Raw genomic sequence first — 23670 nt, forward strand, 5'->3', positions numbered from 1 at the left:
AAACGGAACTCCTGTTAAATGGAGCACATTTTCCTGGTCCCTTCAGGTTCTGTTTAACGAGAGCCTACTGTATTGGTTTTCTACACTGTCTGAAACATTAGTTCTATGTTTTATACTGATATTATTTGCAGCCTGTAAAAATTATGTCAATGAAAATTTATCACAATGTGCGAGTATGACAGCATGACAACTTCTATGGCCCCGCTTGGCAGTGCATTAGAAGGATGGTCTTGTAAGCAACTTGGAACTCCTCCTTCTTTAGTTGTGAATAGTTAGAAACAAGTTAAACACGAAGGAAGATGTTTGGTTTGTCTTGCACTGTTTTCCACAAGAAAACTAGCACTGCAACGGCTCACCAAATCGTAAGTGCGCGTATGCAGTAAGGTTTTTCCTCAACATCTATGCCACCTACTGATGTTCAGCTCTTCATGCCTAAACATGGTGCTTGCTTGACTGCCGAAGTTCAATGTATGTAAGGAGCATTACAGTGAGCACAGAGATGAGAAAACACGAGCAGCACACTTCTGTGAAAGGAGCTTAATTTGGGTCCTTGACTAATAAAGGCCTCATCTGTTTGGCACAAGGAAAAAGTGTGCTCAAAGACAATCATGCATTGTTTCACATGGAGCTTGTGATGAGGTCAACGAGAGCAGTGCATAGTGTGAACAGTAATGTACTGACCAGAGCCAGTGGCCCTTGAGGAAGGCAGCCGGGTGGTAGGTGTGGATGCGACACAAGTTGAAATGGCAGATGCGGGTGAGGATTGTCCGCCACTCCTTCTCTTCAACGCAGTTGTTGGCCTGGATGTACAATGCTCGAGACTTCTGTATCACCTGGAACACCTGCAATAACAATAACATTGGATTCCACATTACACATCCTTACTTTCACTTTGGCTAAGTTCATTACACAAGTGAGTGGTATAACATATACCACAGAAGCAATGTCCATAGAGTTGCACGGCTGGTAATGGTACAGTTTTCTTGTTAGGAACCTTCAAACGGCACCTAAGATTACCGTATTTTCTCGCATATAACCCGCACCCCTAACTTTGAACTCCCCGAAAAAAGAAGAAAAATCCTCACGTATAACCCGCATGCTTAGCTTAAAAAAAACTGTTTTGGGAAGTCACAACTGCACAGTCACAATCTTGTTTACAAAAGAACTTTATTTCGAAGTGATCGCCGCGACGTTGACGGCGCCAATTCCCGTTCCTTCAATCATCGCCGAGGCTTCGTCGCCGCTCTCGAAGCAGAATCGTCTTCGGTGCCATCCAAGCATTTGCTGATGGCACACTTTTTGAAGCTCTTGCGCACCATGTCGGCCGGAATCGCCCCCCACGCATCCACGATCCACTGGCACAGCAGCGCAATTTCTGGCCTCTGCACGTGCCCCGTCGGTGTGAGGGTGTAAAGACCGTCAGCCATCCACTCGGCATACAGCCGCTTCACGTGCGCCTTGAATGGCTTATTGAGGCACACGTCCAGTGGCTGTAGCATGGAAGTCATGCCACCGGGTATGATCACGAGGTCGGTGCGGTGGTACGCACCAGTCTTCGGGAGTACGCGCCAGTCTTCGCGGGTACGCACCAGTCTTCGGGCCGCGAAATGCTCGCTTCTCCTTGTGTGCACTTTCGAGAGAGGCCTTTTTTTTTCGCCAGTCGCGAATGCAGGACTCGTCGACGTCGTGCCTCCTCGCAGCAGCTCTGTTGCCGATTTCTTCCGCAGCAGCTATAACCTCGAGTTTTTCTTTCGCGGTGAAAGATTGCCGCCGAGACCCACTCATGGTGCCTCACCACGGTGCAAACGGGCCACACCTGACTCAGAGACAGACGCTGTCAAATCGCTGTTGTGACGCTGTTGACCAAATCAAACAAAGCACGCAAAAAGTGAATAAACACTCTACGGAGGGGATCTGTCTATGGCCTGTGTTGGCTTTTATTGGCTTTGCACCAGACGATGCCAATGGGGATGCGGACTGCACGGCAGGCCATGCATTGCCGTGAAGCCGACCTCTGCTTCCGGATTATTCGCAGATAACCCGCACCCCCACTTTTCAGGCGATTTTTTTCAATTTTTCGTGTGGGTTATATGCGAGAAAATACGGTATGCATGCTCATGGTGGTGGTTGCTATGACGTAGAGCCAGGTGACCTCGCCTCTTGAGGTGTTTCAGTGCTCCTTTATCTTGGAGGTCATGTTGACTGGTCATGCATTCTAGTTCATACTGTCATTAACTGTCATGTGGGACTTCTGGCGAGCGGAAACGGTGGCTTTTTTTGTTTTTTTTTTATGACTTTCAATGAAAACAGCAGCTTTTTTGCTAATTTTCCGTGATGCTTACACTTGTATTTTAATCACAAAATTTTTCGGGGAGGCTCCCCTATATCTACGCTATCTGAAGCTAGGTTTTTTGTGCAGTCTGAAATTTCGTTACTGCTGGCTTTTTAAACAACTGCAGCTTTTCTGTTTTACATCAATAACACTTTCTGTGGTTGCTTAAAGAATGTGCCAGATGGTCCGCAGATACAGAAAGGAGGTTGTCTTTATTTTAGCCACTGCAATTCTTTGAATGACATCTGGGGTAGCCCAAACAAAAGAAAGCAACGGAATGCTCACATTCTTCATCTTGAAGGAGTCTTCCTGCACTTTTTCCACTCCCAAAATTTCATACAGTGGAATGGTGCACAATGGACTCGAGTCTGTAAGAGTGAGGGAAACAAACAAAAAAAAAAGCATCAGAATGAACCTACATGGTGCTACAAAAAGAAGAGGTACTCAACAACAAATTTTTTGGACGACTCAGTTTTCATACGTGCTAGCTGCTTATAGATACCAACTACAGTAGACCCTCGTTATAACGAAATCGTTTCACTTGGAACTGCCTCCAGTTCCGACCCAAATGCATGCATTTTAAGTCGTATTACTCGTTGCACACTAATACCTCGTTCTGCTTAGTGAACTAGCAAGGCACAGCCCCACCGACAGTAGCCGTGCCGAGTGGGGGCGGCTCTTTCCGTTGCTGACACAAGCGCACGTGAAGGAGGAAATCAAGGTTTTCTTCCCTGAATATCTCGCGTTTAGCCTTCCTTGCTGTAGCGGGATTTAAGCTCAACTTTTTTTTTATGTATGCAGTGAACTGCAACTAACACTCAATAGTCAGCAGCTGAATTGCAATGTACTGTGGCCCACCTTTCGTCTTTGAGTAGTACAGCTCCTTAGTGGTGAGGCAGAAGTAGCGGCGCTTGAAGTTTTTGAGGCCGAGCTTGTTGCGCCCTTGTGCCCGCTTGGTCATAGTTCTGCACAAGACAGGGAAACAGATAAGCAGAGCACCATACACGTATGCTGGCTAATCAGTCAAGAAATCACAGGATATTTATTATTTACAAGGTTATTATTTACTTACATAATGAACCCACTCTTCCTCACTCTTGTCTATGAGGATTCACATTTTTTTAACAGTATCCCGAGAACATTCTAGAAGAAGTTTAAATTAAATAGTGCTAAACAGACATCAGCACCTAGCATCCTACAGCATTCTATGGTATCAATTATTTATCAGCGTCTAGAATTGGTCTCTATGCTACTACTAAATAGTCATCGGCAAAATGAGTGCCAACAATGCAGGTTACAAAGACTACGTGTTTTTGTGACAAAGCGCCACCTGTCTAGTGCAAATCAAACCTACTTGCTTATAGTGGCCTGCAAGACCGTGCGAGCAAACAAATTTAAGAATGCAACTTTGCCACCATTTAGTTGCAGCTTTTTTTTTTGTTGTTGATCTGAAGCTCTGCCATGACCTCTTCTTTTGTGCACCTGCTGTGCAAGATAGGATGAACCAATACATTAGCTGCATGGCCAGTTTTAAAGGAACAGTAAACAACCCCGAGGTTCATAAATTGTAATGAAGAGAAATATGCGCACTTTTGCTATGTGAACATGCTCCCGCAAGAATTTTGCGAATACGTGCTACAATAAGGAAGTTACAGGGGTTAGAACATCCGTTTCAGCTGGTTTCAAATTTTCGCGCCTTGGCACCCTTCTCTGCCACAGGGAGGGGAAGGCGTAGCCCGTCGTCGTGACTCCACCCACTTCGGCAGCGTGACACGACGTCACCAATTGACGTCATCGGCGAGCTCGATCACTCGCAATGCACTTTCGCTTGCTGCGGCTCCTGGTTGTTTGTTTACATTTTCGCACGTGCTCCGTAACTTGACGGGCAGTTTTCGGCTCTTTGGTAATTTTAAACCTTTGTAACAGTTCATAATGCAGCAGGAAGGCGTGCTTGTTTTCCAAGACGACGAAGGGACGCGAGAGAAAAGAACCCCACTTGGCGCGCGAGCAATGGGAAAACCAAGCAAGCGCAAGCCATCGCAGCTACCGGAGATTCCCCCTCTATCCGCTCAATTTGCAGCCGACAACGCTTCCTCCCTGTTCCCACGTGTTGCTCACATCGAGGGCGAAGTGCATGCAGCTGCTATGCAGTGGTAGAGTGTAGCAGTACGAGGAATATATGCGCAACAACCCGACAACTGCATGACCGAAACCGCATCACTGCAGGGCCAAGATACAAGGCACAGTTTCGTAGCGGTGGGTGGGAACAGGAACTGACGTTAACTTGTTCAGACCTGGTTTAGACCAATCGATGAGCTCAGTGGTAACTCAAGTTGCCCATGGGCAAGTTCTCGTCACTGCGTGTACGAGGGGGATTGGTCCGGCGAAGGAAGGAAGCGTGGGAATTGTTTTTCGAAATGGAGGGTCTGCGCGGCGCACAGCGCTGTAATATTCGGAAAATGTGATTGCTGCTGTCTACTGTACGAATTGGCGAGCTTGTTTGGGGGGTGTTAAAAAAAAAAGTCGGAGCCTGTTTACTGGCCCTTTAAAGGGCCCCTCCAGGAGCCTGGCTGCAGGTTTTGCTTAATCATTGCAAGTTGCAAGGGTGCTTGGTGTGCGCATTCTATCAAAAGAATTTTTCAAATTGGCTCATTATTGGACTAGTCAGAAGAAAATGAACTGTCCATTACCACGACTCCAGCTTCGCTGCCAAACGAGACACACTCTCCCTTTGTCTCGGCCAGTGTTCGCAAGTGCTGCATACTTCCTCCCATCCCAACTGCTGGTGGTGAGGGAGCGATTTTATGTCAACGTGATGAGCACTGCTTTATTTTTTTCCTCTTTTATTTTTGCTTCTCGGCGCACTTGTGATAGTGGCATAGCGTGGTCCACATTGGATGAAGAATTGAAGTCCCATGCCACGGTTCTGCAACTGTCGACAGGTCTGTCGGGTCAGGCTGATATGATCGAAAGAGTTGCTCGTTGGGCGAGTTGGTACGTTGTGACTCGAAGCAGCCACAAAAATGTGTATTTCCAAGTTTTTGTGGCTTTTTTGAGTGTGATATGATCAGGCCAGAAGTTGCGGGTACAACCAACTTCCGTGTCGCGTTGCTTGAACGCACCCTATACCAACCATCGTGTATCCTGATGTCTGACCTCCTTGTATGATATGCATGATGACAAAGCCATTTATACAGTGGCACAGTTAAAATGAGGTGGCACATATACTTGAGAACGCACAGGAGGAAGTTGCTCGCTCATGTGAATTCAGGACATCAGAATGAGTGGACCGACAGCACACTTCGTGGGACCAGCCTACAGATGTCATCCCACTCAACTTCAAAGCCCGACATTTGTATGGGCAACATCAGTGTGTGTACTCAGACACCCCTGGTGTTCTGGGACAACATCAGCAAAAACACACTAGGCCTTGCATTCTGGCATCGGCCAACATTCACTCAATATCGAAACGTGCGAGTCAAACTTGCTTTGCACCGTAATGAAGACTGTGTGCCGTGTCATTTCGACAAATGTCACCTTTTATTCGGCTAGGTCAGAGTATTGACAAGTGCATGCTTACCCTTCCTTCAGGACTATGGATGGCGTGTCAAGGTTTCTCATTGGGACATTCTTCAAGGAAATAAGCTCAAGGTACTACAAAAGAAAGAAAGAGAAAGAAAGTTACTTGGCTATTAAGTTCAATGAAAATTCAAATAGCAAGAATTTACACATTTTACATTCACAAAAGCAGGAACATTCACATCACAGATTTGCCGTTGATCATTACTCATTTTACTTATCTGTCTAACGCATATATTAACCAAAAACTACTTGACAAAGCACAAACAGAGCACGCGACAGGCTCCAACAGTGCAAGCCATGACAGCAACAAATAAAACACCCTATCAACTAGACACGCACACAACTGCAATCACACCCACCTGTCTCACAGCTTCCTTGTGCTCTTCAGTGATAAAGTTTTCATAAAACTCTTTCATGTAGTCTTCTTTATAAAAAGGCTGTGCCTGCAACACACAACAATCAAGGTAGCAATCAAATTCATGCCCATACTGTCCTAAGCAATTCGCACAAGATCAAAAGAATGAACTCATTAGGACTGGTCCCCTCCAACCTCAGCTTTCCAGTCCAGTCAGCTCTGGTCTGATGCAATCTCACCAAACAAAAGCCTCTGTGAACGCTAATAAGTTCTGCAACTGCTTCTACACTGTTTGCTGTGTAGTGGATAGGATGGATAGGATGTCAGCAGCCGACCTCTGCTAAAAGCAGCTCTCCTCTCACAGCGGCATGCTAACAAGGCGATTCAGTTTCCTCTGACATGCCCAACATAATCAACTGGCTTGAAAATTCTTACAGTAAGACAGCACCTTACAACTTGCAGTGTGCAACCGGAATTTGCAATGGGGACTTGGCAAGGGACCTTTCAAACCTTCAAACACTTATAGGGTAAGCATGCAAGACTTACTGATGTGGAGCTGACGAGGTTCCCAAGGGTTTGTATGGACTTGGACACCAGTGTTAGTGTCCTGTGAGACTGCTCGTCCTAGAAAAGAAACAAAAAAAAACGGGGGAGTGGGTCAGCCACAAACAGGTATGCATACTGCATGTAGCTTTCATTCCGGACTCAAGGAAAAAAAATTAAAAATGCACGCTGAGGATAAACGCTTTATTCAATCACTTTTAAATTCCTCCTGCAATGCACCAGAATGGCCACTAAAGTATAAGTGCTAACAGGCTCACAGGACTGCATTTTAAGACTTCTGATGCATGACTACCTATGCTACAAATGAATCGGTTTAAATCGATAAATTGTGCTCTGAGAACTCTTAACGTCGTTAATTTCGCCATCATAGGTTTATTAATAGAGGGGTCATTCCATGCCAAATCATGAAATTGCTTTCGCACTTGAATTCTGCAGCCCTACTCCTCGCTCAGAAAACAGAACTCCCGTTAAACGGAACATGTTTTCCTGGTCCCTTCAGGTCCCGTTTAATGAGAGTCTACTGTACTTTAAAGGGGTACTGACACAAAATTTCGCGGCCGATATAGCCCGCTGGATCGATTCCCGTGTACGTGCGTGTACCATCTGCAAAATATCGACAGCGAATAAAGCTTGGAAGGTATTTTATATGATTTTTGAAGTTCGCGAGCGCGATCCAGCATTATAGGCCGCACCTGGTGCATGGACACCCTCGGAGGTGACCCGAGGTGACCCCCCTACTTCCCCTATGTAACCGTTGCAGCCGGTACAAGTTATGATGACGTCGTAGCCGCCATTTCTGTTTTGAGCGCTTCCCGAGAAATTGCTCCTCGCCAGCGGGTCAAACCTGAAGTGATTCGCCATGTCAAAAATTCCTTCCATCCCCGCCGCAAGAAAATCGTCGACGACGATGAACCCGACGACGACAGACCGCGCGGAAATGCGTCACTGTTCTGTGTGCTCACGTGACCGAGCGTTTCAGTCGCCAGGTGGTGATAGCTGCACCCAGCGGCTTGTCGTTTTTGGAGCTCTGTCAAACCAAAACTGGGGCTGTGTCGGTAATGAGGAGCTTGTAATTAATTATCTGTCGCGCGCTGCAGCAAACGATGTGCCGTGTTATGACTAACAGGCCCCCAGCAACACATCGCAGCAAAAAAACGCGGGGCGAAAATTTTTGTGTCAGGACTCCTTTAAAATACAACACTGTATGCGCATCTAGTAACGTAGTACAGTAAAATCTCGTTAATTCGACCCCCGTTAATTCGGAATTTCGGTTAATTCGGACGCGGCGTCTGGTCCCGGCCAAAATGTGCATTGTTCTATGGCTGAGAACTCTCATTAATTCGGACAGATTCGACCGCGCTTCGGTTAATTCGAACTCCCGACCGAGGTCGGGTCGAGACGGGGAAGCAGCAGCGGATACCGGCACGGCCGCGGTTCGGATATAATTCGGATTCGCAGCCGAAATCGACGGCGCATCTGAACAATTTCGAGATCGGATCATGGCCTCCGAGATTTAAAACGAGGTAACGAGATCGGATTATGGCCTCCGAGATTTAAAACGAGCTTTGCATCTCGGAGGCACATACACAATGAAAGGCAGTGCATCGCTACTGTCATCAGCAACAGGCAACATGGCGACGGTCCGTCCGCGTTATCAACGCTACATTTACGGTCCCTAGAATATCGGACCGTACTAGCCACTGTATCAACGCGATCAGCCAGCCATGAGTGGTGGATGATAAGAATAGCATAGAATATGGCATAAGGCATCGTTCCGCGATAGTACCCCTGGTGTTCCGCAACGTGCGCGGTGAAGCGTTGAGCAGGCCTGGCGTTCCGGACTTTCCGCACTCCTTTCTACGTACGAGCCGTGCAACATTTTCAACACTGACGAGACAGCGCCTGACAAGACGATCGTGTTTAAGGGGGACCCGTGCGTCGGCGGGAAACGGAGAAAAGAGCGGGTGACGGTTCTTCTGGCTACGAGCATGACCGGCACAGAGTAGTTGCCGCTGCTGGTGATAGGAAAGGCTGCGAAGCCAAGATGTTTGAAGAACATTAAGCAGCTGCCTGTCGACTACCGCTTTAATAGAAAGGCTTGGATGACCTGGCTGCGTCAGCTAGACCGCCGCTTTGCGGCACAGTGTGCGCGGACCTTCAGGAACTTAGCAAAATTGTGATTTCCTTGCACGTTGCCTCCGCGAAGCAAACCGCGATCACCGACTTCTTTAAGAAATAAAAGTCTGGTGGTGGCGGAAACATTTTTCTAGTATTTTGATCGTACTCGCGATAATTCGAACCCTCGGTTAATTCGGACATTCTCTCTGGTCCCGTGAAGTCCGAATTAACGGGGTTTTACTGTAATAAAACCGTGCAAACTTTATATTTCACGTTGCTTTAGAAGCAAGAAAGTATTTTCTACACAATCCGCTATTCAGTGGGCATTTTCCAGGAATATTTGTGTGTGGTTATGAAACTCCACTATCAACTCCCATTAGTATTAAAAAATTATTTGAAAGTGAATTCACTATTAATCGATTCCATATACGATTGGGTTTGAAAAATTACACGTTGCCAAGCCCGTATGAGCGGTCGATGATACTCACAATGGGCCGGGAGGAGAGCTCGAAGAGCTTGGGGCTGAGAATGGCTGCCGCGAAGAAGCGCAGGAAGAGGAAGACAGAAATCACCGAGTACTGCAGCTCCTTGCGGCCGGGAAAGCGGTCGGCTGCCAGGCTTCGTAGCATAGAGAACAGGTCGCACAGTTCCCACGGACAGGCCACCCACGAGCCCACAATAGCCGACAGTGCAGCCCCCACATAGCCTCGGAGGTGTGCCTATGTGCAGTAAAGAACAGCAAGACTTAAGTGTGCCCAAGTTTGGCTGTGAGTTCACTAACCAGCCGTCTACACATGGTATGGGTAATTATCGCTTAGCCATGGAAAATATGATTGAAGAATTTCAGTTTATTACTCTAATTCTCTTGAAGGTAACGTAAGAACTAAAACATAAGCATTTTAAGGCTCTTGATGATTTTTTTTTTTTTAAATTTCTTGATTTTGATTGAACTTGCCGAGTTTATGTATATTTGTGGACCGATTTCAAGTGTGCAATTGTTTTTCTAGAATAACGTGTAGCTCTTAAAAGACAAAATATTTCATGTGCTTTTCAGGGAGCAAGTTTTTTTCCCTAAACTGAGAGAGTTACAAAGTAAATCAGCATATCACAATAATCTGGAGTTGGAACTCTGTGCAGTACGACAAAAATGAATGTTCCAAACCAACTTCAACAATAGTTATGGTATGTTGAACATTCGCGAGTGAGTCAATGTCAAGCTGGGATTTTGAGGGGGGTGGTGGGGATCGAAGCTGAAATTCTTTATTTTTTGTAGTAGAACAATGAAATTTGGCATGCTTATTGGGAAGTGCACTTAATGACTATTTACAAAGTTTCATTAAGATATCTCCAGCAGTTTTGACGTTATAAATTTTTACTTGCATAATTGTTGTACCAAACTTGCAGAAAGCCTGGCGTGACAACAAAACATGGCAAAAGCCCAAAGTTGCCCTTATATTTTAGCCATAGGAATGGTTCATGCTATGACATTCTCCAAATATTTTTATTACCCAGATTTTTTTTTACACGGAACATTACATCCATGTTTGCATAATGCATTCGTTATTTGTCATGTCAAATTAGCTAAAGAGTAAAAAAACGAGAGAGTAATTCAAAACTATAGGAATGTCATAGGATAGAGAATTGACTAGGGAATACAATGCAACAGACCTCATGAAAATCCCTCAAGCCATAGTCGTGCTGCGCTTTCTGCAAGCGGGACAGTCGGGTCAAAACACACCCTTCTGAGAAAATGGGCCCTAAAGTTGCACAGCCACTACATGTAAATCAAAATGACCTGGGGCTGTAATATTTAGTGTCTTTGCTTGCAGGGGTTTTCTTATGTCCTTGATCTCTCATTTTTTTGCACTACGTGCTTTCCTTTTTCTTTATTGGTTATTTTTGTCAGCTCTTTGAAGGGTAAGCCTTCAGGTTTAATGCCCAGACTTGCACATTACAAGTCTGTGGCATGCAAATTTAGGCGTGCTGTGGCAGTTATGGCCAAGACATTGGTGGCACAGGAATTTCTGAGTAGTACTTAATGAAGCGAGTTTGGCAGATAAAAATTCGTCCACTCCTTTACACAAGTTCATTTGTCACCCCCGCCTTGATACGCTTAATCATTCACCCGGTTGTGGTAATGGTAGTCGGCGAGGCTTTCATTATTTCAGTACATTTACAAAAGCTTGCTGCGATACCATGCACAGCTTGAAGCACGCCTAAATTACATCACCACTGAGTGCTTATTTCCCCGCGAAGTGCTCGGCCGTGGGGTTCGGTAAGTCTGTGCCCGATATGCTGGGTGGCGGCATTTCCTGGCGATGCGCAATATGGCAAGCCACAGCGATGAAACATCGGCTTGCAATATGCTTGGCCTCGCATTTTGGGGCGCCGACGCGCGATATGGTCGCGGTGCTTCGAGCGATCGCTGTGCGACGAACTTGGGGAGCTCGAGCGGCCGTGGCCGTAGGGTCCGCGGCGCAGCTGCCGATGCGTCAAATGCCGATCGGCGATTCCGAGCTGCCAGCGGGCGATATAATTAGTTGCTTGCAACAAAGCGCATTGTGGATTGTTCGCTTTCGCATGTCTGCTAGCACGATGTTCTTCCCCTCAAAGTTCGAATTCGTCGGCGCCGTGAACGTAGTTAGGCCTAGCCACGACTCCGAGCAGTAAGCACGGTCGCGGTGTGCGCTGCCGCGGTGCCCGATGGTTCAAAGTTAGTCATGTTCGATCACGAGCACAAAAAGTCGTCCCGCGGTGGTCTTTGTCACGAGGTCCGAGATGCCGACGGGCAGAACTTCTAATCGCGGGTCCCACGAGTGAACGCAATACAGGTACGAGACGTGCTTCTGCGATGTTCGCGAAGAGCGCATCGGGCTATCGCAGTCTGATGCACGGTCTGATGAATGAGCTTCCAGGTGCAGCTGCTAACACGTAATTATCGTCGACCAGCGAACACAAAACGAGTAGGAACGCTTCAGTAATTAGCGTGATTTTCGAGAGTCGTGACTCCACAACGCGGAAGCCGCAGACAACGCACACTGGGAGTGACCATCGGACCAATGGCGAGGCGCGCTGGAGCATCATGGCGGACGCGGCCAATCGGGGGCCTTGAAACGACCTTTAAACGTTTGCTTTTTGTGCGCTTGTTTTTAAATGGAGGAGCCAGCTGAGGCGGGGAATTTGAAGATGGAGAAATCCTCTTTCAGACGAGCCCTAGATAGCGGGGCTCGGTCGCGCCGTTACGGAGCTATAATTTTTTGAAAAACACTTTCTTTTTTTGCGATTTCCGCGATAATTTTCGCCACCTCAGCGGGTGCAACAATTTTTAATAGCACTTCTACGTGGTTTTCAGCGAAGATATTTTGGAATTAGATAGAAAAAGGGCTACAGAAACTGAAAATGTGATTTCCAGAAAATCAATTTTTTTTGCCATTTTTCGCGATTTCATCCCCGCGTCCCCCATTAAGTTCAACGCAATCATGCCCAAAGTGAAGTTACCTCATTTACTTTCAGGGACTCTCCATCCTTCAGCCTTGTGGGGTCGATTTCGCAGGGAAGCCGCTCAGTTAGAATCTGGTAAAAAGCAAGAAACAACCTGTGAGCAATTTATGTTTTGGAAAACAGTTGGGAGGTAAAAAGTGAACCAAGTGAAATGTACCGTATTTACTCGATTCTACCGCGCCCTCGATTGTAACGCGCACCCGTTTTTCGCGACCAAAAAAAAAAAAAAAGTAATACATCGATTGTAACGCGCACCCATTTTTCGTGAGAGAAAAGAACAAAAAAAGTCCGCAGGAGTCAAACTTCGCACATTCAGAAGAACAAGTATTTGGGTTTTAAAGAACTGAAGTTTCAAAAAAGTAAAACACAAAGTCAAAAAGCGGGCCTTGCCGCTAAAACTGTCACCACTACGGCGGCGATACGAGTCGCGTAATGGATCAGTCCACGTCGCTGTCGGACAACTCCTTGTCGCTGTCAACACTCTTCGATTTCGGGAAACCGGCCCTGCTTTGGTCCACTGAAACCTTTTCGTGAAGCTTTGCTGTAAAAAATCTTCTGCTTCTGTTTGCGCCAGTCTCGCACGCACGTTTCGGGAACTCCGAACTATATCCGAACGACCGCGATGCGGCCCGATTTCCGTCCGTCTCTCTGCACATGTAATAACTATTCTTTTAAATGCGGCATCGTGGTACACTCGTCGAGTATTTGGAGTCGGCACTTCCATGCCGTTGATGCGAACGCAGAACGGGATGACAATCTCCTCGGCACACGTACGAACTGGCAGAAATGGCCAAGGTGCGTAGGAGGCGGCCATATTGAAATGTCGATGGCAATACGATAACCGAGTTTCTTTTTTTTTTTTTTTTTCGGTACTCGATTCTAACGCGCATGCGATTTTTGGACTCATTTTTCCGGAAAAAAGGTGCGCGTTAGATTCGAGTAAATACGGTACCTGAAGAGAGAAAAAAGAAGAAGCAGTTTATTACTTCTTGTTTTCTGCGTGCGTGACTGTTTCGGCATTGCACCATTATTTTTTTTTTTCCAGTTCAGAAGAGAGTTCCAACAATTTTACCAATTTAAACAATGCCATAGATTGACAAAAAGTCACAAAGTATGTGTGTGCCCTTATCATGTCATCCCTGCCAAGCATTGCAGCGAGTATGCGCAAGCCAAATTTGATGTCGCAATGAACCAGAATTCGGATGAAAATGTTTCTCTCTACTCCGTGAACATTCCTCTCTGCGTGGTCTGAACATTTTCTGTGCGTGCAGTCCCCAAGCACATTTTTCTTGACAGCATATTGTACGCAGTTCAGTTTCCGTCTCAACTAGCTTGCAACAGTTTTACAAAGAAAGCCAAGGGAGGCACAGAGGAGGTCCACTTTCTTCCTCACCTTTGCCACCACTGTCTTGAGAGTATCTTGCAGGTACAGCATGCCCGTCAGCTTCATGTACTCATCAACACATTTGGACACCAGTGTGTTGCCTCGGAAAATAGTGTGCGGGTCTCTGAAATAAGTCAAAAATTTCAAAAAATATATATATATATAGGATAAAGTGAAGCAGAAACATCAAGCAAGCTTCCACAAACGACTATGTGCTCCACTGTGTGCTAGTTTTCAAACAGGGACATGGAAGAAACCTTGAGTGCTGTGACAAAGCCGAATATTATTTAAGGGGGGACATGGCTTTCCGTACCAACTTTCTTATTTCTTCATGGATTTTGATGAAAATTGGCACGCTTATTTGAAATGGTTTTTTAATGCTACTGTAGAAATTTCATGAATATATCTTTACAACTTTTTGATGTACAATATATTTCACCTTCTGCTCTTGTTCCAAGTCTGACTCACTTAAAAAATGTGATAGGAAACCCGTTCAAAGCGCTATGCATTCTAAGATGTCTGATGGCGGGCATAACATTCATAGATTTTTTTAGTGTTCATTTTTCATGAGGTGACTGTGCAACAGGCATCGAGGCTTTGTGCAACTCGTCAAATAGCTAATTATCAAAAGGCCATACCGAAAAAGCAAGAATGTCATGCCCGGAACTGTGCTTCAAGGAATATATAACAAAAAACGGAACTGAAATGGACCCAGCGGTCACTGAGAAATCAGCGGAACAAGCGAAGCAGGAAGCAAGAAAAGTCATTTTGAGAAAACTGCTTTTAAAGTTGTACCAACGATATTACTTCATCAAAAGGCACTGGGGTCGTAATCTTTTGAGTCCTTCATAATGTGCAGTTTCTTGAGTGCCCTGTCTTTAGTTTGAGGTGCCTTGCTTCTCTAAAACACAAGAAGATTGTGATCTTTGGTGTGTTTTATAACATTAGACGTCCTGCACATCTCGCCTTTCATCTGTTGTGCCTTTGTTTTCTTTCTTTTTTCTTAAAATCTTTTTCTGATATACAAAGAACATGTAGCATGGATTTTAAACGAAGTTAGGAAGTGGTGTAATAAACATGACAAAAAACAAGATATTGTAATGCAATTAGGCCATGTACTATGATGATTTGCCAGCTTTCTTGTATTCATGCTATCACTAACATAATTAACAGTCTTGATTGCAATTTATCATTGAATCATTTTTATAGGATACTAAGAGTGGCTCTCATCATTACAACCTATCCCTTCCTCATAAATAACAGGCAGTGATGGCCAAGACATTGGTGGAATAGGAATTCCTTAACAGTTTATTCAAGACGCGAATTGGGCAGATAGGAATTCATCTCCCTGTTTCACTCAAGCTAATTTGTAAACCTCGCCTGCGATGCGCTTCATCATTCACCCGGTCGCGGACACGGTTATCTGCGAGGCTTTTATTTTTTCAGATGATTCATGAGAGCTTTCGGCGATACCAAGCACAGCCCCAAGCGCGCCTAAATTGCATCACCAGTGCTTTATTTCACCTCTAAGTGCTCAGCCGCGGAGTCCGGGAAGTCGGCACGCAATGTGCTGGGTGGCGGCATTCAGTGACGATGCGCAATATGCCCAGGTGCGGCGACGAAAAATAGGCGCGCAACGTGTTTGGCCTCGCATTTCGGGACGCCGACGCGCGCCCGCTGCGCGACGAGCTTGGCCGTGGGGTCCGCTGCCGATGCGTAAAATGACCATCCGCTGTACCGAGGAGTCGGCGGGCGATGCGCTTCTTTGCTGCTTGTGAAGATGCACACTGCCGCGAGTCCGCCAACGCGTTGTTCTTGCCCGCAAAGTTCGAGGTTCGTCTCGCGTGCCGGTGCCTTGAGCGGAGTTAGGCCTAGTGACGACTCCGAGCAGTAGACGCGCCGGCCGCGGTGCCAGATGTTTCAAAGTACGTAATGCGTGGTCGCGAGTACAAAGAGTCGTCCTGCGATCATCTTTGTCACGACGTCCGAAGTGCTCATAAGCAGAACCTCCAACCGCGGATCCGACAAGTCAGCACTAGAGTCTGTCCGAGACACGCGTTTGCGATGTTCGCTACGAGCGCGGCGTGCCATCGTAATCCCACCGAGCTTCAGCTAGCAGCTCCAAACTAAAACATAGTTCTATTCAAAATGATCGTCGAGCCGTGAACACAGCGAGTGCGAATACGCCACGAAGTAGCGCGACTTTCGACAGCCGTGACCTCGAGACGCACGAGGCACGAGCTGCAGATGACGATCTCCCGGAGCGAGCATTGGACCAATGGCGAGGTGCGCCGGGGCAACATGGCGGACGCGGCCAATCGGAGGGCTCGAAACCACCTTCGAACATTTGCTTTTTGTGCGCTTGTTTTTGAAGGGAGGAGCCAGCTGCAGCGGGGAATTTGAAGACGGAGAAATGCGCTTTCCGATGAGCCCAAGATATCGGCGCCTGGTGGCGTCGTTGCGGAGCTATGATTTTTTGAAAATCAGTGTTTTTTTGCGATTTCCCCAATAATTTTCGCCACCTCGGCAGGCACAACAATTTTTTATAGCACTTCTACGCGGTTTTCGGTGAAGATATTTTGGAATCGGATATAAAAAGGGCTACAGGAACTGAAAATGTGATTTTCAAAAAATCGACTCTTTTGCCATTTTTCGCGATATGAAAGCCGCATCCCCCCTTAAAGGGACACTAAAGGCAAATATTAAGTCGACGTTGATTGTTGAAATAGCGGTCCAGAAACCTCGTAGCGCTGCTTTTGTGCCAAGGAAGTGCTTATTTTGAAATAAAATCACGTTTTTAGTGGCCCGCATCGCGTTAGCGCGCTTCAAATCTCCCGCCTGAAAATACGACTCTCATACGTCACTGCTGCCGTGCCCAACGTTGCCCGCTTTTACTGCGCGGCCGCCGACACTAATAGCAGCCGAGCGGAAGTAGCGGGACCCACAGTAGCAACAACGGCGCTGCGGCAAAGACTTGCTCGGATGGACACATTCAAAGCCGTCACCAAGTTGCGGTTGGTCTCGTAATCCTCAGTACGAAAGTGCAGCGAGCACACACACAGAGGTTTTGACTGTTTAGCACACTGGCGCAATGGCATGACACTCAGCCACTTCGAACGTAAGGGTTCATTCCGCGGCACCCAGTGAAAAGACACACCGGTTTCCTTGCTGCAGCACTGGCGTTGTGCACCATTCGGGCATCCGGCAATATCACACGCATGCGGCATTTTGTCGAACTTTCTGTCAGAGCGACTTTCACGAGCGCGCAAAACACGCACGGCAGTACGCGATCCCGAAACTACCACTGAGACGGGCGAGGCACAGTTCGGCGAAAACGGAACCTTTGAACCACGCGCGCCGTTTCCCATGGCAACGCCACGGAGGTTTTGTTTTCCATGAATCAAGCGGAAACGAACAAACAGCATTTTATTACGTCTTTTGATGCTCGGAATGTTCTTTTTTTACTGCTGCTAGTTTGATTACTAGTGATTTATTGTAGGCCGACTTCCCTACGTCATCGGGATCACTTCGAAAATGTCCCACTCGTGGCGCTCATCATGTGATACATTTAGCTTAATTTCTCGGTAAGTAGGGCACTGCTGTTGATAATATTGCCGTTTTAGAAGTTGTCATACATTGGGCTTTCACTCTGACATAAATTGTTATTTGCCTTTAGTGTCCCTTTAACAACAACAAAGTGAGCAACATGTGCGGTGATGTCGCCTAGAAAAATCAGGCAAAGGTAGCGCGCAATACAGTCGAACTCCGCTACAACGAACTCCGCTTCAACGAAATTTCCGGTACAACGAAAAATTCTCGGTTCCCCGTCAAGAGTCCATAGGAGTCAATGCATAAATATGCTCGCCACAACGAACATTTTTTCTGCTGCCGTTCTGCTTCAACGAAATTTACCATGCCATTCTGGGCTCAAAAATTTACTTTACTGTGCAATAAACACAATCTCGGACATTTTGATGCATTTTAGAACATAAAAATACGAATTCAAAGTCTAAATCGCGTGTTGGCACCTCCAGAAACCGCCGCTGTTGATTGAGTATGGGGGCCGCCATTCCTTGATGGCGACGGCGATCGGACTGCCCTGCTTTCGCAACTGGTTTCAGTTGCTTCTTAGTCGCAGACAATCCGAAGCCAAAGCTCAGTTGTCCACACTGAGAGGTACAATCGCGGAACGATTCCTTTTCCGATGCTTTTCCAATGCTTTTCATGCTTTTCGCGCTTCGCTAGTGGTCAAAGCGACGGTACGTACGCGTTATCAATGCGAGCAGCCCTGGGGTGCAGTCGCGGAACGATGCCTTTTCCAATGCCAATGTTTTTCGTGCTTTTCGCGCTTGGTCAGTGCGACCGGTGGTCGGAGCAACAATTCGTCCACGTTATCAACGGGATCAGCCAGCCGCGAGTAGTGGATAAGAATAGCATAGAATAAGGCGTAAGTCATCGCTCCGCGATAGCACGCCTGCATCTCGCCGTTGTCTACGAATAGCTTGTGTTAGCGTATTAGTGCAACTGTGCAGTTAGTGTTGCGCGCCCGTGCCTCTGTTTGGTTCGTTCGCGGAAGCTGCGAACGTTGTTTCTGCGTGCTTTTCAACGTGGCCTCGCTATGCATATACGAGAATCGCGTCGTGACGCTGCTGGGGACGCAAAGGAAGCAGCAGACACTTTTTGAATTTTGGAAATAAAGGTTTCTCTGTTCTACTAGCTCAGGTCAGCCATATTTTCTTCGATTTCACTACAACGAAATGCTCGCTTCAACGAACATTTTTCCGAGCACCGTCAATTTCGTTGTAGCGGGGTTTGACTGTAGCAGCGTTCCTTCCGCAGACATTATCTGCTTCCCTATGCATCTTTCATCTCGTTACCATTGGCAGCATGTGCAGTAAGACATGGCACACACACACAGGAGAATTGTCAATGTTCTAGAAAGTGTTTTCCATTATCTGTGTTGCCGGTGCCTTTTGCACATAGCCTCTCGGCATTTCAACTTCCACTATGCTAACACTGCATGCTCTCTCTTTCAAGGTGCACCTTGTCTCCGAACAAATCAACAAATTATAATAAAGCCTGTGAAATTTGGTGTAGAGAAGTCTGTTCGGAGGTTACTGCAAGCAACAAAGGGCAGCAAATGACACGACAGTCCACACTTACGTTGCACCAGCCACCTCCCAGCTGGCCAGCGCTCGCAGCAGAGGCAGTACGGAACTGTGGCTCTTGAATATCTTCACCAGAGGCTGAGCCGCGTCGTCTTTGTGTTGCACCATCTCGCCCAACACGTAAGCTGCACTAGACGTCACTGGCTGCAACCAGCAGACACATGGCAGGCAATCAGCCTCAAATGAATACTTGAAGAGCTGTTGCAGCACAGCTTGTTAATTAACTCGTGCAATAAGGATCATGCACAAAATCATGTGAGAAAATCTGTTACGCGCAAATTGAGCAAGAAACTACCTCAACAAGAATAACATAATCATGGTTGGTTTCCGTATTTTGGTGATCAAATGGAATTGATTTTATTTTAGTTTTTTTCTTTTGCACAAAGTTTGTAGGCTCTGAATGGACCCATAGCCCTTGGCTAGTTTGGGTCAAAAAAATGATTTCTTCAGAAAGGAAATTCGGTCAAGGTAAACAAGATTACTGTAGACTCTCGTTAAATGAAAGGGACCAGGCAAATATGTTCACAGGATTCCGTTTGCTGAGAGATGGACAGGGGGCAGAATTCAAATACGAAACCAATAATACCGAAGACAGTTGCTCCATATTAAGCAGAAACTCCAAGTTAAGAGATTTCTGTTTGAGAGTCTACTGCATACAAAGTCGGGAGACCTAGCAAGCAATTAGTAAAGGAATATCTCAGCAAGTGACCAATAATCCCATGCCATCTTTACCTAACTCAATCTCGCCCCCAAATCTAAGAAGCACAAAATTTCTTAGCATTTAAAATAAAATTGCACCTGAATGTAATGTTACCAGATTTCCGAAAAGAAAACTATGGTATCCCTATGCTGACAACCAGAAAAAAAGAGAACTACAATTCGCCTTCATACAATGGAAAACGTATTCTCAAGGCAGTTGCTTTTCTTCAGGTAGTGGCCACCCCGTTTGCCACTACCTGGCCTTTTTCTTTGACCGTATTGCTTCAGACATGTGCAGTGTTGATACATGACAGCAGCTCGTGGGCTGCAATGGCACCTACATGACGTGTCCTCCGTTCACAAAACATGCAAATACCAGTGCCACCCACTTGCTGCGCAGTTGGAACATTGCAAAGCAGAGCAAGGACGTTTTGGCTGTTCTCGGCACAAAACTGCATTCCCTTCTGCCATGCAGTGCAATATTTGGCTCACATGTTCACAGCAGCTTTGACTACAGATCGACAATGTTTTCTGACTTATGTTTAAAAATGTGTTAAAAGTTTCCCAGGTTTAAGCGCACAGATATACTCAATGAAATGGACGGATGACCGCTGCCGTAGCTCAATTGGCATAGCATCGGACGCTTCATGTGAAAGTTGCAGGTTCGATCCCTGCCGGCAACAAGTTATCTCTTCGTGCACTTTACTTTCTTCACATTTATATCTAATTACTACAAATAACATCCCCTATACTTTCCTTGACATTATTGTCTGTTAGTTCTCATTAATATTGCATCTAACAAAGAAAAACGAGCCCTTAAAAATTTCCCTTCTTAGGGTTCCCTATAGGGGAGATGCTACTCGAAAAAAAGTTTCTTTAATCTGTAGCTTAGGGCAATGAAATTTTAGCTGTTTACATAGCTTTTTATACTGATTTTAAATATGTAATCAATTTTATAGTAAGTTGCATAGTTTTCATTTTGTAGCATGACAATGCATAAAATATAGTTCTTTTTGGACACTTTTTCTGTCACTAAACGTTTATGGTTATGAGCCATTATTGGCTCACATTGCTCCACATTAACTGTAGAGTGCAAATAACTAACTAGAAAGTGTGTATAAGACATTTTAATGAACAAGAAAAATTATAACATGAGAAGTCTTAAAATGCTCATCCAATGCTAATTGCTTACTTTAAAATTGTAATAATTAAATAACTGATATCGGGTTTTGAAGGAGATAATTGCATTCCTCACATGTTAAGGAATGTGTGGGGAAAATTTCGTTCCAATCTGGCCATCAGAAGTACGAAAAACATGATGTCCAAGCTCAAGAAGCTGCCCAAAATTGCATCTTGAGAAAAATGCATTTGAAAGGTAGAAATGAAAGCTCATCCATGTGGCAAAGATATGCTTTTTAAAATTATTTCTTCCATCATGAGAGCTTGCGAATCAAGGTTATTTTGAGCATGTGGCTTTGGTGAACTCCTCATGCGAAATGCAATGGCAAGCAGCCAGGTGACATTTTCCAGGGCACTCTAGACAATGAGCTCTGCTTAGTTTTTAATAGCCACCTTGTGCTCTTTAAAAGTGATTTTAACCTACTTTGAGCTTAAATACAACGTTGATTTTTTTTTTGTCATGAAAGTCGAGAAGCTAAGCTTGACAAAACAAGTAAAAACAAAAAATGTGTAATTTGGGAAAAAACTTGCATTTTTCGAGTAGCATGTCCCCTTAAGTGACAAGATAAATACAGTAAAAGCTCGTTAATTCAGATTTCTAGGGACCGGAAAAAATGTCCGAATTAACCGAATGTCCGAATTATCGAACGGTCGAAATAAACACAATAAATGCAAGAGTTTTTTCCAACATACCTTTACTTTACAAAGTAATCGCGGATGCGCGTCTGTTTTCGAGCAGAAATTCGCGTGGACACAGTTTTTCTGAGCCCTTCAAGGTGCTCAGCAGCTCGCATGCTGTCTGCAGTGCCAAAGCAAAATTTTTCAAGGACGACGAGGGCCTCCGTGACTTCCTTCACAGTGCGAGGGGGCCCGTGTGGCTCATGGTGTGGCTGCTCCTCTTCAGGCTCTTTGTTCTCAAATTCGTTGCCATGCATTACTTCCTTGACGATTTGCTCATCAGTCAGACAGCCGGCAGTGGCAACGCCATCATCAATGCCGATATAATCCTCTAGTGTCACTGCATCAGGCATAATAACACTTCCGAAATCCTGCCCATCGTCGGCACCGTCGTCCGGCGACACTTCGGCATCGCTGGAGTCGGGTACAACAAAGCCACTGTGCCTGAAACAGTTGGCAATGGCGTGCGCAGGCGTGTTCTGCCACACATACGCAAGAATGCTAACTGCGCTCAGGAGACTCACGTCGTATTGTTTGCCAACGTCATGGCACAGGAGCAACTTCTTGTTGGCAGAGCCCATTTTTCAGGGCACGCAAAATTTCTACTTTGGTGGTGAACTCCTTCGCCTCATACTTGGGCCGCTTCGCCGGCATTGCCATCGGCGGGGAGTGCGTTCACACGAAAAGTCAGCACAAAAGCACCAGCAACAATCAAGCTAAAAGAGCCGTACTGAATCGTTCCTCGATAAAACGACGTTTAACGATGCAGCACACCAACGGGAACAAAGCTTTAAAATGGCACCGCCAACAACACACGCGAAGAACAGGCGTTCAACCAGTCTCAAGTACACTCTAGTCTCAAGTCAAGACAAGTCGACAATTGATGTCCATGGCGATGCTGCGTTTGAGCTTCACTTCTGTTCCGAATTGTTCTTTTTTTGTTTTCGAGCCTCGCCAGCGGCCCGAAAATCGCCGAATTATCCGATTTGTGGTCAAATCTGTCCGAAATAACGAGCGCCCAGTTTCATAGAGTGATGCGTATATTTACAGGGACCAGATGACGTGTCCGAATTAACCGATTTTCCGAATTAACGAGAGTCGAATTAACGAGCTTTTACTGTATCCCCCCCCTTTTTTTTTAAATTATACGTGTCAGCAGCTTTTTACTTTTCTGGAGGGAAAATTTCACCTTTACATTGGGTGACATGAGCAAGAGCTCACGAAGGTCCCGGTAGAAGTGACTAGAGAAGACCCGGTCCGATGTAAAGAATAGCTTGAGCCGCAGGGAGCCGAGGCTGCCTGCTGTCGCTCCATTGGCTGACGACGATCCCGTGGCAGTGGGGGGAGAGCGCTGACCCTCCGAGCGTGGCTGCAAGAGGTACCAGGCTTGGTGGGAACAGCCTCGTTCCAAACCGAGGTCACGCACGGGGATCCGCACCTCCCCGAGGAACGAGCTTCCAAACATGCCACCCACGCCACTGAGGTCGTGCTGCAGGCACACCCTGGAATGATGAACAGCAGTAACGAGAGGTCAATGATTGCAACCGTCGACAAACACAGCTGTGCAAAAGGCAGGTGCCATAGCTGCACATGCGATAAAGAAGCTGAATGTTTTTAAGGGCTTCCCAGGCTACAACAATGTAACATTAAAGACTGAGCAAGCCACCACCAACCATCACAAGACTGATTACAAGTACGGACTGGGTGCTATGCGCACCAAATTCAATTCGATTCAATGTTTAATTTAAGAGCCAATTCAATGATTCATGATTTATAATGTCATGATTTCAAGGATAGCTGCCCCAAATTCCCAGTAGATATGTATAAACATAAGTACACTAGCATTTAGTACATACGTAAGGATAAAGTCGCTGCATGCATGATGCACCAATTGGCTCTAGGAGGACTAATCAAACTGCTGGTTCAGTCACACTGCATAGGTACACGTAAAGAGGAAGGTTTTCTGTCTGTGATTTTGAGTCACAAAAGCGGACAAATGAGGGCAGGGTTTAGAATAGGGGTTCCCGCTTTATTGCAAAAACATGCAATCTTTAATGGGCCTTAAAATCTCAGTATGCGAGCGCCTTTGCTCTCTTGCTCTGTTGTAAAG

General features: G+C 46.0%; 1 protein-coding gene across 1 annotated transcript in view; it reads right to left on the reverse strand.

Moving 5' to 3' along the window:
• LOC119385795 (ras GTPase-activating protein 3-like) overlaps nt 1-23670 on the reverse strand; it is a 45985-nt gene that overhangs the window by 12878 nt on the left and 9437 nt on the right. Inside the window, 11 exon segments of the mRNA XM_037653178.2 lie at nt 682-842; nt 2618-2700; nt 3191-3297; nt 5913-5986; nt 6274-6357; nt 6816-6893; nt 9440-9670; nt 12450-12524; nt 13846-13960; nt 19000-19148; nt 22750-23062. Of these exon segments, the coding sequence (XP_037509106.1) occupies nt 682-842; nt 2618-2700; nt 3191-3297; nt 5913-5986; nt 6274-6357; nt 6816-6893; nt 9440-9670; nt 12450-12524; nt 13846-13960; nt 19000-19148; nt 22750-23062 (1470 nt within the window).

The sequence above is a fragment of the Rhipicephalus sanguineus genome, chromosome 3 (genome assembly GCF_013339695.2).
Source record: "Rhipicephalus sanguineus isolate Rsan-2018 chromosome 3, BIME_Rsan_1.4, whole genome shotgun sequence".
NCBI lineage: Eukaryota > Metazoa > Arthropoda > Arachnida > Ixodida > Ixodidae > Rhipicephalus > Rhipicephalus sanguineus.